At 41.7% G+C, this 16412-nt stretch overlaps 2 protein-coding genes across 8 annotated transcripts in view; one reads left to right on the top strand and one right to left on the bottom strand.

Moving 5' to 3' along the window:
- The window catches only part of LOC105496594 (olfactory receptor family 4 subfamily E member 2), a 48367-nt gene that overhangs the window by 9858 nt on the left and 22097 nt on the right, over nt 1-16412 (top strand). For 5 of the 7 annotated variants that reach the window (XM_071100475.1, XM_071100472.1, XM_071100471.1 and 2 more), the window contains exon 1: nt 14852-16195. The gene's annotated coding sequence lies outside the window, so the exon portion shown is untranslated. Of the gene's footprint in view, nt 1-14005; nt 14176-14478; nt 16196-16412 lie in introns of those variants that run through there. The other 2 variants (XR_011626026.1, XR_011626025.1) reach the window with 2 other exon arrangements.
- On the bottom strand, nt 5271-6375 carry LOC105496593 (olfactory receptor 10G2). The gene has a single exon (XM_071100470.1). It carries the CDS (start codon nt 6275-6277, stop codon nt 5333-5335), a length of 945 nt encoding a protein of 314 aa, XP_070956571.1. The 5' UTR covers nt 6278-6375; the 3' UTR covers nt 5271-5332.

Below are 16412 nucleotides of genomic sequence, written 5' to 3'. Positions count from 1 at the left end.
ATCTGTAAATTGGTAGTCAACTATCTTGGGAAGTTAAGTGACCCACCAGCCTTCATATTTAGCATGAATCAATTTAATTAGTTCCTTCAGTTTCTTCAGACAAATGGAAGTTTTCTTAAAGGGGATGGAATAAAGGAAGAAAGAGGGGATTGTGCAAAAGGAGGTGGGAATAGATCTCAGAAAGGATGCTGTTGAAATGAAGGGGCCCACTTTTTTTAAATGAAATTGATTTTTAATTCAGTTAAGAGAATAAAAGAGATGAAGTATGCAGTTATATTTTCTTTTATACTTACCTACATAATTACCTTTACCAGCACTTTTTTTTAAAATGCACAGATTCAAACAGTATTGTGTGGTGTTACTTGCTTTCTGCCTGAAGAACTTCCTTTATTATTTCTTGTAAAGCAATCTGCTCCTAACAAATTTTTCTCTGCTTTTGTTTATCTTGGATGTTTTTATTTTGCCTTTATTTAAAACTAGCCTGTTTCTTCCGGAGATTTAAAAGCTCACTTTGTATTTGTTTTCTTTAACCTTTTATTTTAGGTTTGGGGGTACATGTGAAGGTTTGTTACATACGTAAACTAGTGTAACAGGGGTTTGTTGTACAGATTATTTCATCACCCAGGTTAAGGCCAGTACCCAATAGTTATCTTTTCTGCTCCTCTCCCTCTTGCTACCCTCCAGCCTCAAGTAGACCTTAGTGTCTAGTGTCTGTTGTTCCCTTCTTTGTGGTCATGAGTTCTCATCATTTAGCTCCCACTTATAATTAAGAACATACGGTATTTGGTTTTCTGTTCCTGGTTCCTCCAGCATGGACGGAGCTGGAGGCTATTATCCTTAGCAAACTAACTCAGGAACAGAAAAAGACATCTCGTTCTTTTCTGTGGCTGCATAGTATTCCATGGTGTATATATCCCACATTTTCTTTATCCAATCTGCCATTGATAGGCATTTCAGTTGATTCCATGTCTTTGCTATTGTGAATAGTGCTGCAATCAATGAACATTCGCTTGCATGTGTCTTTATGGTGGAATGACTTATATTCCTCTGGGTATATGTCCAGTAATGGGATTGCTGGGTTGAATGGTCATTCTTCTTTTAGCTCTTTGAAGGATCTCCATACTGCTTTCCACAATGGTTAAACTAATTTACACTCCCACCAACAGTATATGTGTTCCCTTTTCTCCATAGCCTCACCAACATCTATTATTATTATTTTTTTTTTTTTGAGACGGAGTCTGGCTCTGTCGCCCAGGCTGGAGTGCAGTGGCCAGATCTCTGCTCACTGCAAGCTCCGCCTCCCGGGTTCGCGCAATTCTCCTGCCTCAGCCTCCCGAGCAGCTGGGACTACAGGCGCCCGCCACCTCGCCCGGCTTATTTTTTTTGTATTTTTAGTAGAGACGGGGTTTCACCGTGTTAGCCAGGATGGTCTTGATCTCCTGACCTCGTGATCCGCCCGTCTCGGCCTCCCAAAGTGCTGGGATTACAGGCTTGAGCCACCGTGCCCGGCCCCAACATCTATTATTTTTTGACTTTTTCGTAATAGCCATTCTGGCTCATGTGAGATGGTATCTCATTTTGGTTTTGATTTGCATTTCTTTAATGATCTATGATCTAAGCTTCTTTCATTTGCTTGTTGGATGCATGTGTGTCTTCTTTTGAAAAGTGTCTGTTCATGTGGGATCCAGGTTTCATACAGCAAACAGAAGCAAGCACAGGTGCAGCCTCAGGTTTCTTTACATTGATTCAGAGGTTGAGCTGGTTTCACAGTTTTTTTTTTTTTTTTGAGACGAAGTCTCGCTCTGTTGCCCAGGCTAGAGTGCAATGGTGTGATCTCGGCTCACTGCAACTTCCACTTCCCAGGTTCAAGCTATTCTCATGTCTCAGCCTCCCGAGTAGCTGGGATTACAGGTGCCCACCACTGCGCCCAGTTAATTTTTGTATTTTTAGTAGAGACGGATTTTTGCCATGTTGGTCAGGTTGGTCTCGGACTCCCGACCTCAGGTGATCTGCCCACTTCGGCCTCCCAAAGTGCTGGGATTACAAGTGTGAGCCATCACACCCGGCTGTTTCACAGTTTTGACTCACAGTTTTCTTTGTGTTGAGGCTAGGTGAGTTCCTGCTAACAGCTCTGTACCACACACACACACAAATCACTCAGTATCACTCAAGATTAGTTCTGTTTTAATGATGAACTTAGCATTCATACATATATAATCTTTTTTTTTTTTTTTTTTTTTTTTGAGGCGGAGTCTCGCTCTGTCGCCCAGGCTGGAGTGCAGTGGCCGGATCTCAGCTCACTGCAAGCTCCGCCTCCCAGGTTTACGCCATTCTCCTGCCTCAGCCTCTGGAGTAGCTGGGACTACAGGCGCCCGCCACCTCGCCCGGCTAGATTTTTGTATTTTTTAGTAGAGACGGGGTTTCACCGTGTTAGCCAGGATGGTCTCGATCTCCTGACCTCGTGATCCACCCGTCTTGGCCTCCCAAAGTGCTGGGATTACAGGCTTGAGCCACCGCGCCCGGCCCATACATATATAATCTTAAGAGTAGTTATAGTTTGTGGATGAACTTACATATGACCTTAAGATCACATCTCTTCTGCCAGGCACGGTGGCTCACACCTGTAATCCCAGCACTTTGGGAGACTGAGGAAGTTAAGTGACCTACCAGCTTTCATATTTAGCATGAATCATGGGCGGATCACAAGGTCAGGAGATCGAGACCATCCTGGTTAACACGGTGAAACCCAGTCTCTACTAAAAAATATAAAAAATTAGCTGGGTGCCTGTAGTCCCAGTTACTTGGGAGGCTGAGGCAGGAGAATGGCATGAACCTGTGAGGCGGAGGTTGCAGTGAGCCGAGATTGCACCCCTGCACTCCAGGCTGGGGCGACAGAGAGAGACTCCATCTCAAAAAAAAAAAAAAAAAAAGATCTCATCTCTTCTGACAAGAACAATATAGCACATTGGCTTAAGTGCCACATGGAAGACTTGTCAGACCAATCAATGTCTTCTAGATTCTATTAGAAATGCTGTTTTTTAAATGTCCAGTTGGCAATTTTCAATGGCTTGTTTCAAGATTAGCGAATTATTGTGGACTCTGCACTGCCTTGCTTGTCGTCTCTCATACTGTGTGTAGCATGTATTATATGTATGTATAACATATATCCTTCCTGATATTATGGTATTTCTGTATAGCACAGAGTAATTCTTCTATCCACATTAATATATTTTTACATTTATGAATTTTGAATCTTTCCATGCATTTGTTTTAATTTTACTGTTAAACTATTAAAATGGGCCAACATGACACCACACATCCAAGGAAGTGAAAAATATGTCAGTGAATGAAAGAATGCTTTTACCTTGCTTTCATTTATTCACCAAGGAACTGTCCATACTTGCCTTTAGGTTGCCATGTAGTTGAATCTTCTGTCTTTAGTTTCTCTTAAATGTTCTCTTTTTTTTTTTTCCAGGTGAGACCAGGGCAGGTAATGTGCTGAACTGACAATAATTTCTTTATTTTAAGATACATTTCAAGAGACTTTCCCAGTGCTATTTCAATTCAGCAACAAATATGATAACTGTGTGTGCTCCTAGTTATTAGGCAATAGAGGCAGACAAACACAAATGAATGCTTTATGTCCTTTGAGGGCTCACAATCCATTTGAGGTGGAGAGAGAGATAAATTCTTTTTTTTTTTTTTTTTTTTTAGACGAAGCCTCTCACTGCCACCCAGGCTGGAGTGCAGTGGTGCAATCTCTGCTCACTGCAACCTCCACCTCCTGGGTTTAAGCAATTCTCCTGCCTCAGCCTCCCAAGCAGTTGGGATTACAGATGCCTGCCACCATGCCTAGCTAATTTTTTGTATTTTTGGTAGAGACGGGGTTTCACTATGTTGGCCAGGCTGGTCTTGAACTCCTGACTTTGTGATCCACCTGCCTTGGCCTCTCAAAGTGCTGGGATTACAGGCGTGAGCCACTGCGCCCGGTGAGAGATAAATTCTTGACTGTAATACATGACAGACTGTGGCAAGGTCTATAGTAAAGAAGTGATGGCAATACCAGGGAAGAGGAGTGAAGTCCTGCCTGAGAAAAACAGATGAGGAAATATTTTTTTTTTTTTTTTTTTTGAGACGGAGTCTCGCTCTGTCGCCCAGGCTGGAGTGCAGTGGCGCGATCTCGGCTCACTGCAAGCTCCGCCTCCCGGGTTCACGCCATTCTCCTGCCTCAGCCTCCCGAGTAGCTGGGACTACAGGCGCCCACAACCGCGCCCGGCTAATTTTTTTGTATTTTTAGTAGAGACGGGGTTTCACCGTGGTCTCGATCTCCTGACCTTGTGATCCACCCGCCTCGGCCTCCCAAAGTGCTGGGATTACAGGCGTGAGCCACCGTGCCCGGCCAGATGAGGAAATATTTAATATGGATCTGAAGGAAGCATAAATTGTCACTTGGTCAATATGGAGAGGGAGGACTTACATTCTAGACAGAGGAGAGAGCTTGAGCAAAAGAGCACAGGCAAGTATAGGGCACGCTCACGGAACGGCAATACATCAGTGAGGGTGGGAGAGGCAAGCGGTGGAAATGGCTTAAGAGAACATGTATGTGAGGCCAAGATTGCACTGGACTTTGAATTCCGGATTAAGGAGCCTGGCCTTATTCATTCTATATTCACTGAAGAGTCCTACAGATTCTGTGTTTCAGAGGGTAATTTTGTTTGTGGTACAGATGAGGAAGAAAAGGACAAAAGACTAGTCAGGAATTAAGAGAGACAGTTTACGTCGATTCAGTTTGAGCTGGTTTCACAGTTTTGAGGAGACAGAATTTGATGTATTAGCACATGACGAGGATGAGGGACAGGAAAAAAAACAGAATAGTCCAGAATTTTCGAGGTCAAGTGCTTGGAAATATTCATGCCATGCACAAGCAAAGAAATGGAATTTAGAGAGGTCTAGGATTAGGAGCAAAGACAATGAGAAAAGGGGTTATAGAGCCCCCTTTTTACTTTTGTCATATTTTCTGGCATGGTATACCTTCTAAGACACTGACACATTCTCATCTTATTCAACCTTCGGTAAGGCATTTTCTCATCTTACAAGATAGTCAGAGGTGATAGAAGTAATGTGTCCATTTATTTCTAAAAGATTATGTAAAACAACTTGAACCAGTTTAATTAGGAGAAAAGATTTTGGGTCAAAAGAATTCAGAATTTTCTGCCAAAGAAAATGCAAGTAAATTCACTTTAAATCATTAGCAATTTATTGGGCATTTGTCACATGTAGCAGTAGCTGAAGAGAGTGGCAGTGATGATGATGCAGGTGTAGTTACTTATTTTCATTCAGTCCCTCGACCTGCTGTCATCCTCTTTAGAGCAGACTTCACTTCTTGATTCCTCAGTGTGTAGATCAGGGGGTTCAGGAATGGAGTGACAACAGTGTAAAACACAGCCACTGCCCCATCCAGGGGGCTCTTGGAGCCAGCCCTAAGGTAGATGAAAATACAGGGAACATAGTAGACTGTGACCACAGTTAGGTGGGAGCCACAGGTAGAGAAGGCCCGGCGCCTCCCATCAGCAGTGCGTATCTTCAGGATGGCATGGACTATGTTGGCATAGGAAAGTAGAATTAACATGAAGCAACTGGCGGCCACTACTCCGATGTCCACAAAGGTCACAAGCTCATTGACAGTTGTGTCAGCACAGGCCAGTCTCAATACTGCAGGGATGTCACAGATAAAGTAATCTACCTGATTGGGCCCACAATAGGGTAGGCGGAAGGTCAGGGTGGCCTGGATAGACCCATGAATGGAGCCAGCGACCCAAGCTCCAGCCACAAGGACTGTGCATAGCCTCCCATTCATGAGCACTGGGTAGCGCAGGGGCTGACATATTGCCAGGTACCTGTCATAGGCCATCAAAGTGTAGAGGAAGCACTGGGTGCTGCCCAGGAAGTGAAAGAAATACAGCTGAGCCACACAGCCACCAAACGGGATAGCCTTGCTGGCAGGAGTGAAGTTTAAAATAATTCGAGGAACGATGACGGAGGAGAGCCACATGTCCAGGAATGAGAGCACTCCCAGAAGAATGTACATGGGGCGAGCATGGAGCTTCGCATCAGCCCACACGGTGAGCAGAATGAGCAGGTTCCCCAGCTGCGTGAGGATGTAAATGATGGAGAAGACCAGGAAGAGGAGGCTTCTTAGATTCGGGGGGTGAGACAAGCCCAGAAGAATGAAATCTGTCACCACAGTGTCCAGCGATGTGTTTTTGGTCTTTCCCATGTCTTTTTGTAGTCTGCTGAGATGAATGGTGAAGTTTGACAAGAGAAACACAGCACAATGATGTTGTAAGTGAATGCTTTTGTCGGATGATTGATGCCTAGGAATTATGAGATAAACAAGATGGTGTTAAATTGGTTTTTAAAAGAGGAGGTGGTGTCACCATTAGTTATTTAGGTTACTTAATAGTAGAAGCCCTCCAGAGGCTGGTTAGTTTCCTAGATGGGAGGAAACTCTTGTCCATTGAGAGATACTGAGAGGCAGGATTTGCCAGATGAAGGAAGAGGGACACATGAGAGTGACAGAGAAGTACCGAAAACTCCAACCAAAAAGTGAAGTCACCAAGGAGGGGCTAAGGTTGACACAGAGAAGTGTGGAACAAACACCCTACAATGACCATGTCGACTTTTTCTTCACCTACTGTCATTGTCCCCTTTGTCCTCAGCTAAAATCTCATCTCCTCACCATAGCATGCAAAAATATTCCTTATCTGCCCCTTATTCATATCGCTATTGTATCACTTGTAATTCCTTCTCATTGTTGGGATGCATGACACTCCTCAAGGTTCTCACCGCAGCGTGCTCTAACTTGGGACTTAGGCACACACTATCTTTTCCGCTCCCTTCACATAGGTAGTGCCCACTTTTCCTTCAGGATTCAGTTCGGGAGTCTTCACCTTCAAGAAGACTTTCCCGATCCCTGAGGGCAATGCTTATACTTTTCAGAGCACATACATTATGTTGCATTGTCTGATTTTTTTTTCTCCCTTAGTAGTCATCCTGTCTAGCACACTAAAAGTGATAAATACCATAATTATTTTCTGAATGACTGAGGCAGATTGAATGGATGTTGCCAAATCCCCCTGACTGAATACACTGTTCTCTGCTTGATCTTTTTCGTCTGACCCTTGTGCCCACGCGGCTGGGACTTTAGGTCAAGGGACCATCTTATTCATTATGTAATATGGGTGTAATTTCATTATTAAAAAACTCCAAGAAACACTCATGCCTGTTTTTGCTCCAGGATATCATTTAGATTTATTTTGTTGATTTATATGGTTCATTGGTTTGGGATTGGATTTTTTTTTTTTGGTATGAGGTCACGGAGGAATTTTTATTGTTTGTTATAAAATCATTGATTAATGCAGGACTTGATCTTTTTTGTGCTTGTGTGTAATATCTATGTATTGCAGTCTGTCAAACAGCAACTCTCTCTAAAGACCTTTACAGATTTTCAAGTATCTGAACCAGATGATAAAATAGATAGAGGGATGGAATGTGTTTGTTTCACTCTTTTTGTTGAATAGGTTGCTTGATAAAGACTTTTCACTCTATGTGTGGTTTGAGATGCATTTATCTTTCATTTAACTACAAAATATCTTTGTAATGCAAATGACTATTTTCAGAAAGCAATTAAAATGACAATAGATTAATTATAAATAACATGTGAACATTAATAAGTTTAACTATTTAATCTCTATCAGAAATTCCTCAAAGAAATTTTATCTGAAGTATTCTTTGAAACAACTTAATTCATATGTTAGCATTCAAGAGTTATTAGTAGTAGTAATAATAATACTGAATATATCTGGCTCTTCGAAGTCTGTGGAAAATGTTAAACTTGCCCTTTGCCCACCAAGAACGAAGAACTATCAGATTTTTTTTATTATACTTCATATGTGCACAATGTGCAGGTTTGTTACATACATATACATGTGCCATGTTGGTGTGCTGCACCCATCAACTCGTCAGCAGAAATATCAGATTTTTATTGCCTGAGTTTTAGGATGGGAAAGCTAAATCTTATTTCTGTGGTTAGAATATAGACTATAGAGAAAAGAGGCCTGGTGCGGTGGCTCACGCCTGTAATCCCAGCACTTTGGGAGGCCGAGGCAGGCAGATCACCAGGTCAAGAGATTGAGACCACCCTGGCCAACATGGTGAAATCCCATCTCTACTAAAAATACAAAAAAATTAGATGGGTCTGGTGGCAGGGGCCTGTAGTCCCAGCTACTTGGAAAGTTCAGGCAGGAGAATCTCTTGAACCCAGGAGGTGAGGTTGCAGTGAGCGGAGATCGTGTCACTGCAGTCCAGTCTGGTGACAGAGAGAGACTCTGTCTCAAAAAAAAAAAAAAAAAAGAATATAGAGAAAAGATAGAGTTGAGATTAAAATTGTGCAACAAATACTAATTATGGTCAGGCGTGGTGGCTCACGCCTGTAATCTCAGCACTTTGGGAGGCCAAGGCAGGCAGATCACGAGGTCAGGAGATCGAGACCATCTTGGCTAACATGGTAAAACCCCGTCTCTACTAAAAATATAAAAATTAGCTGGGCGTGGTGGCAGGCGCCTGTAGTCCCAGCTACTTGGGAGGCTGAGGCAGGAGAATGGCATGATCCGGGAGGCAGAGCTTGCAGTGAGCTGAGATTGTGCCACTGCACTCCAGCCTGGGAGACAGAGTGAGACTCTGTCTCTTAAAAAAAAAAAAAAAAAAAAAAAGAACTAATTATGAGCTAAAGTAATTTTCTTGTGTGTGTGTGTGTGTGTGTGTGTGTGTGTGTGATGGAGTCTTGCTCTGTTGCCCAGGCTGGAGTGCAGTGGCCTGATCTTGGCTCACTGCAACCTCTGCCTTCCAGATTCAAGTGATTCTCCTGCCTCCGCCTCCTGAGTAACTGGGACTACAGGTGCGCACCACCATGCCTGGCTAATTTTTGTATTTTTAGTAGAGACGGGGTTTCACCATATTGGCCAGGTGGGTCTTGAACTCCTGACCTCATGATCCACCCACGTTGGCCTCCCAAAGTGCTGGGATTATAGGCGTGAGCCACCATGCCTGGCCGAGCTAAAGTAATTTTCTTTGTCAATACAGGAATATAAACTAATATGCTTCTACTTAGGCAAATAATATATTCATGAAATGTTTTATGAAAATCAATTTTTGTATTTAAAATCAGATAGAACTGTACCACTGGGGCAGTTATTTGAAGGACTTCCATGATGCATACTTACGTATAGTGAAAAGTTTATCCCTAATTTATCTACTTTGTCAGTCTGACTTTCCCCCTGTTGTTGTGCATAGGCTCCCTGTTGAAAGAAAACTCTTTTTACCCCTCTAGGTTCTGGGTTCCTTGCCTGGGAGGAGGCAGGAAACTGAGATGGGTTACAGCTGGTCGGTTTGAGGACAGGTTACCTTTCCAGGCAGACTTGGTAAAGAACGGTGATTTCGGCTTGGTGCTTGGTGTTCAGAGGCTGCAAAGGAAGATAGTTTAGACTTCCAGAAGGCAGATTTTTGGAGACACAGAGGGTGTGTTTACAGAAGGATTGGTTTTCTTGGCAAGAGAGGTGAACAGTCTGGGACCACCTTAGAGGAGACAAAAGAAAGACTGGGCATGGTGGCTCATGCCTGTAATCCCAGCACTCTGGGAGGCTGAGGCAGGAGAATTGCTTGAGCCCAGAAGTTTGAGACCAGCCTAGGCAACATAGTGGGACCCTGTCTGTGAAAAAAGATTTTTTAATTAGCCGGGTCTAATGGTGCGCACCTGTAGTCCTAGTTACTCAGGAGGCTGAGACAAGAGGATCACCGGAGCCTGGAAGGTCAAGGCTTCAGTGAGCCATGATGGTGCCACTGTACTCCTTCCTGGGTGACAGATTGAGACCTTGTCTCAAAAAAAAAAAAAAAAAAAAAAAAGAAAAAAAAAAAGACAAAGGTAAAGGCCACATTTGTGTATCCTCTTTTCCCTCTCCCTTATCTTCCAGATTTGTGTCATTTTATTTTAGGTCTGCTCCTCTTTTTTAGCTTTTGAAACTTAGGATATTTAAGATAAGGAAGTTAAATACAATTTTAGTATATCTACCCTGGCTAATTAGATAACCAAAATATTCCAAAATTTCCCAGGTTTTAGACTGTATTGGATATTCTCCATCTGAATAGGTCAGAATTTAAATAATCAGAGCACATGAAAATAACAAAAAGTTAAAGTTCAATATAAAAAGCATCTGAAAATAAGAGCCCAGTGACATCAGAGAATAAACAGCATATTTTTACAAAGCAATTATCCTGGAAACTCTAGGAAGAGACTTTGGGAATGGGGTGAAAGAATAGCACTGAGAAGGTAAGGACAGGGAGGGGTCAAGAACACCTTCAAGGGACCTCTATGGCATTATGGGATCACAGGATAAGCTGCTTTCTATCCCCTACCCTGCCACAAATCAAGCTAGTTTGATGTGAACACATTTCTTGCAGTGTATTTAGAGAGGCGCCGAGGAGGGCAAGCCTTTATCCAGCAATTTGAAACTTTAGATTTCTACAGTGACCTTTGGGATCTGGACTACTATGCAACGGTTATGAAATCTTGAAGATGAGGAGTGAAGGCTGGTCCAGCATTGCGTTGGACACATTAGGATCAAAGGACTCCTGTTTACCCTTGTGACAAGACTCAACGCACATCTGCTTCCAAAAAGAGGTTTCACCTTCTGTCATCCTTCATTCAGAGTTAGACATCCTGGTAGAGCTAGGGCAGAGTAGAGGAAACAGATAGAATTTGAGGTGGCCTAGACATATTTTATCGAATTCACAAGAGTACATTCTTTCCTACTACCGGAGGTTAAAAAAAAGAGCTTGCTTTAGAAAAAGTACTTCGTGCCCTCTTCATTGGAGAAGGGAAAGGCTATGAATCCAGCCTTTCTTTGTGTTTGCACAATCACTGAAGAATGTTCTTTATAACCCCTATGACTATTGCTGCCCAACTCTGCCCTTTATCACTGCCCTAATAAAAAGAGAACACGAAAAGAAAATAGTGTTGTAAGTTTTGTTTTTTGTTTTGAGTCATTTTCTCAACACAAAAAGAGTTTCCCCAAATTGGAAAAGAAGGAACTTAATTCTAGCAGTTTGGTAAAGAGTTGAGGAAACAGATGGAGAAAAGAGATGGATTATATTAACACTCGGACAAAATAACAGAAAGTCTTAAAGTTCCAAAATTAGTCTGCAGCCTTGTTTTGAACATAGCTGGTGTCAGGGCTGCTTTTTCCATTCTTTTAGACTCACATGTACAGAGCTGCACAATTGTGGAGGAGGCTGGCTGTCTTTGAGTGCAACCGTCCAGTGGATGGAGAGATGGTTTTCAGAGATTCAGTCTAGCCTACTATGAAGGGCTCCCACATCTGTTTTGGAAAGGCTTTATAATTTTTTTTAGGGGTTTGGCCCAGCAAATAAATGTTCAGAATCTGTCAGAGCACCTGTCTTTTGGGGCCCGTGGACGAGTGTGACTGCTGTATATATTCAGTCATATTTTATATCAGTTTCCATCAGCTGTTGCTTTTTTGGATTAAAAGAAAAAAAGACACTGCCAAGAGATTTGAAGGAAAATTCTATCCTCGAGGGAAACCCTACTTTGGAATATATCCCTAATGAGATCTTTCCTCCCCAAATCCTCATTATTTTGTTTTGAGAGAGAGCTGGAAATGTTTTTTAGTAGGATCCCTGGAAAGGGAACTGGGGGGAATAACCTCGTTTGCATGTTACTTGGATGACCTCTAATTTCTTAGGGGTGTTATGAAGTCGCAACTGATCCCCTTCCCTCCCCAAATACTCATCAGGATTCCACCATCATCTTCAGGTTTCTGTTCAGGCATCACTTAATCAGAGAGGTTTCTGTTGCCTCTCTCCTTTCCCTTCCCTATTTTATTTTTCTCTGAGCACTTGCCAGCATTTGACATACTGTATTTACTTGTTTGCTTCCTGCTTGTCTCCCTTCACTAGAATATGGGCTTTGCTTAGCTTTGAATCCCCAGCACTACTAGCACAGTGTCTGGCGTGTAATAATTTCTCAATGTGTACTTCTGAATAAATTAATAGTCAAAACTGCCACACATGTTAAATGCTGTGGGCAGCAAAAAAAGCTGTGGTTTCAAATATAAGTCTAATGTTTAAAATTACCTGGAGTAGATCTGACATCAAATTGATCCTCGATTGACCTGCATATACCAGGCCAAGTAGCTTCGGAAATCCATTTATTCATTTTTCATATTTAATGTTGGGCAGGGCGCAGTGGCTCATGCCTGTAGTCCCAACAATTTGGGAGGCCGAGGCAGGAGGATCGCTTGAGGCCAGGAGTTCAAGACCAGCCTGCACAACATAGCGAGACCTCATCTCACAATAAAATACAAAAAATTAGCTGGGGGCCTGTATTCCTAGCTACTTGAGAGGTAGAGGCAGAAGGATCTCTTGAGCCCAGAAGGTTGAGGCTGCAGTGAACCATGAACCCGCCACTGCACTCCAGCATGGGCGACTGAGAGAGACCCTCTCTCAAAAAAACAAAACAAAACAAAAATTCATGTTAATCTAAATAACACTGGGAAATTGACTATAAATGAAGATTTGAAGCCTTGAGTGTGATAAAAGCTTCAAGAGTTTCAAGAACTTCCCCTGTTAAATAATGGAGCTGGACAAAGACTGGATGATATCTAAGTTTCTTTTTAATTCTAAAGTGAGAAAATTTTAGGCGTGTGTGTGTGTGAAGTTGCACTGCTACATTTCGCCACAAGATGACAGTATATCATCTTTATTGAAACAAAGTACAGTTGCTATATGGAGTAAATAGAAATAAATCTAGAGAGTTCATGAGGGATATAAATTACTTTGGTAAAGATATTATATGTGAGGCATTCATTAGTTTGGGAAAACTATGTATCAAAAAGAGTTAACTTCCTTTTGTAACATATGGGAAATAGTTTGAAATATAGGTTTCTTTCTTCCTCCCTCTTTTCCTGCCTGGTTTACACCTAGTCTTCCTCCTTCCTTTTTCATTCCTTCTTTTTCTTTCTTCCACATTCTCAGTTTATTATGTAACAAATTCCAAGTCAAACGAAACAGAGATATATAAGAAAAAGTTAACATTTTCACCATTTTCTTTTAATTTCACTCCTCTGAAGTAACTAATTTTTTTTTTTTTAAGACGGGGTTTTGCTCTTGTCACCCAGGCTGGAGTACAATGGTGTGATCTCAGCTCACTGCAACCTCTGCCTCCCAGGTTCAAGTGATTCTCCTGCCTCAGCCTCCCGAGTAGCTGGGATTACAGGCATGCGCCGCCGTGCCCGGCTAATTTTGTATTCTTAAAAGATATGGAGTTTCACCATATTGGTCAGGCTGGTCTCAAACTCCTGACCTTAGGTGATCCACCTGCCTCAGCTTCCCAAAATGTTGGGATTACAAACGTAAGCCACCGCACCTGGCAGTGTCTAATGTTAATAGCTTTTTTCTCATTTCTTCCTGTATATTCCTACATATACGTTCACATACAGACATACAAATTATGTTTCTTTTGAACTTTAAATTAACATCTGATCATCTGTTGGGGGATAAATTTAGATGGTTGAAAACTCTCTGTCTCTCCCTTATTATCACAAATACCACCACTACTACCACCAACACACACAGACACACACACATACACACGCCACCTCTAATTGCACCCTTGTTTCTATTTTTTCCCATCTTGAGAAAAGAAACACTTATGGGGAAATTGAATACTTGGCCTTATGTTATTCCCATTTGCCTTCTCTGTTCTTTATACATTATGCTTTTCCAACTTTACCAGAACCACTTGGATTAAAACTTGTGGATTTCTCGGTAGGAAATGTTCATGTGAAGACACTTCTGTAGTAAGAGAACCTATAGCTGCTCCTGTAGAAGGAAGCTGAAATCATCGCTTCAAGAAAGGGGCTCCTCCCCTTGTAATTATACTGGGTTTTGCATCCAGACTGAGCTTCCTTCCCTCACCCATATGAAGTGTCTACCTTCTGCAGACTCCAGTGGCTCAGGAACCGGGGATGCAGTGCCAGGCTCGTGGTGTCCTGCAGCAGATGTGGGGAGCTTTCCTTCTTTACATTTCCATGAAGATGGGAGGTAAGTCTCAATCTAACAGCAAATGCTGCTGGGAGTTTTCAAAACAATTTTCTTTCAGCTAAATGATTGCCATTTCTGACACTTGTAACAAAAGAGTATTTCTTAATAGATACTTTCTTTATGTGGTGCTAATTGTTATTGGATATCAAATAATAACTACTGCTGCTGCTACTTTGCTGCCATTTATTTCTAAGAATCTCCCCTTAATGGCAGTTCTTTTGTGACCACATGGAGACATCATTTTTAATAATAATGGGGCTTCCAGGAGCGCTGCCCTAGTAACAGTCATGTGTCTTATCTTAGTCACTACAGGACAAAACATTGACCAGCCCACTGAGATGACAGCTATGGAAGGAGTCATTGTCCAGATCAACTGCACGTACCAGACGTCTGGGTTCAATGGGCTGTCCTGGTACCAGCAACATGATGGCGAAGCACCCACACTTCTCTCTTACAATGTTCTGGATGGTTTGGAGGAGGAAGGTCGTTTTTCTTCATTCCTTAGTAACTCGAAAAGGTACAGTTACCTCCTTTTGAAGGAGCTCCAGATGAAAGACTCTGCCTCTTACCTCTGTGCTGTGAGAGACACGGTGACTATGAGGTCTGTTCAGCTGCAACAAAATTCAAAAAGCAACCACAGCAGCAAGAAGTTATATTTCCTGAGTGTATGCCTGCTGTGAGTTAAGACTGGGGGCTTTGGAACCAGACTGCGTGGATTTGAGTTTGCTACTTTCTAGTTAGGTTATCTTAAGTCAGTCACTATTTTTTTTTTTTTTGGTTTATTTGCTTATCTATAAAGTGAGAATAATAAGAGTATCTACCTCACAAGGCTGTTGTGAGTTATGACCATCTATCTATATCATTTATATCTATAGTTATATCTAGTGTTACTCAGAGAAGTAGTGGCACACAGTAAGGTCTATTTAAGTTTAGTTATTTCAATTCCAGTCTTGAATTTTCACTAAGTATTATGTGGTAGGACCTCTGGGACTGCAACTCAGTATTTCTCTACCCTTGGTTTGTGGAAGGTGAAATCCTGACCACTATTTGTATCTTGTGGGTCTAAAGCTATTAGATGGAGTTTGTCGTTCGGGTGGATTGTTGCTCTGGAAGGATCCCTGTGGTGATACTTATTTTCTTTGGGGGGACTCTGAACTTTGGAAATCCAAATGCAAATGCTTCAGAGTGAGATGTTAAGTATTCTGATTAATTATGAAAGGCTCTCTTCATTATGTGCATCCTTGATAAATATAATCAACATATTTTGGAGGTTTATAACTCAGGCTAGAAGTGAAGTTTAGGGGCTTTAGACGTGGGGAGCATGAACATAATCAGGGGAGTCTGTAGAAGATGGGAAAGAAGAGTGAACACAAGCAATTTGGTAGCAAATCTGGGTGAGGCAGGAGAGCCAGTAGGAGATTCTCATGAAAAGATGTAGTCAGTAGGCATTAAGTACAATAAAAATTTACAGTAAATGTGAAGATTTTCCTTTCCTGCTTTATAATTCCCTTATGTTCTCTTCAGATCTTTTAATGAAGTCTGTTAAATGCTACAACTTGCTGTCAGCTAGGTTTAGAGAGTACATCATTGTGTGTGGCTACCTCCACATGAGATAAAGCCAATCAGAGAGCAGAAGCTCAGATCGCAGGTTATTGGGACATCAAAAGTGAGGGCTGCTCCAAGTTAACATAGTTATATGGTCAGTCATATGCTATGCATTTTTTTTTTTTTTGGAGTCAAGGATTAAACAAAATTCTCTTTGGGTGAGGTAGGAGTGCTTTTTCATTCTAATTTATAAAATGAACATTTGAGGTGGAATTTGAATAGACATAGTCATACTGGAAAGTAACCTTGACAACATGAATCCAGGCCAGTGAAATGTTCATGTTCCTTTTGTCTAACAATTATTTTTTTGAGCTGTCATTTAAATAAATGCAGGCGAGAAATGAAGCTTTGATTTTTCCAGTTTACAAGGAAACCAAAGAAGCCATAGAAATGATATTTAAGGACTTTGGACTTGGTGAGTATGAATTGTTCATATAGTTATCAATTAGGGAAAACAATATTATGCAAATGATATTGTGAATGCTATGATCAATGGAATATTTTAAAGTTGTATTAGTTTCTATTCCTGCATAACAAATTACCACAACACCTATATATTAGCTTGTAGTTCTGTAGGTCATAAGTCCAAGCAAGTTCAGCTGAGTTCTATGCTTAGGACGTAACCATAGTAA

The sequence above is a fragment of the Macaca nemestrina genome, chromosome 7, assembly GCF_043159975.1.
Source record: "Macaca nemestrina isolate mMacNem1 chromosome 7, mMacNem.hap1, whole genome shotgun sequence".
NCBI lineage: Eukaryota > Metazoa > Chordata > Mammalia > Primates > Cercopithecidae > Macaca > Macaca nemestrina.
The sequence above is the reverse complement of the archived record's forward strand: the minus strand, read 5'-3'. Positions and strand labels throughout refer to the sequence as shown.

Excerpts from the sequence above, each read along its gene's own strand:
- LOC105496593 (XM_071100470.1), bottom strand. The coding sequence starts at position 6,277 with ATGGGAAAGACCAAAAACACATCGCTGGACACTGTGGTGACAGATTTC.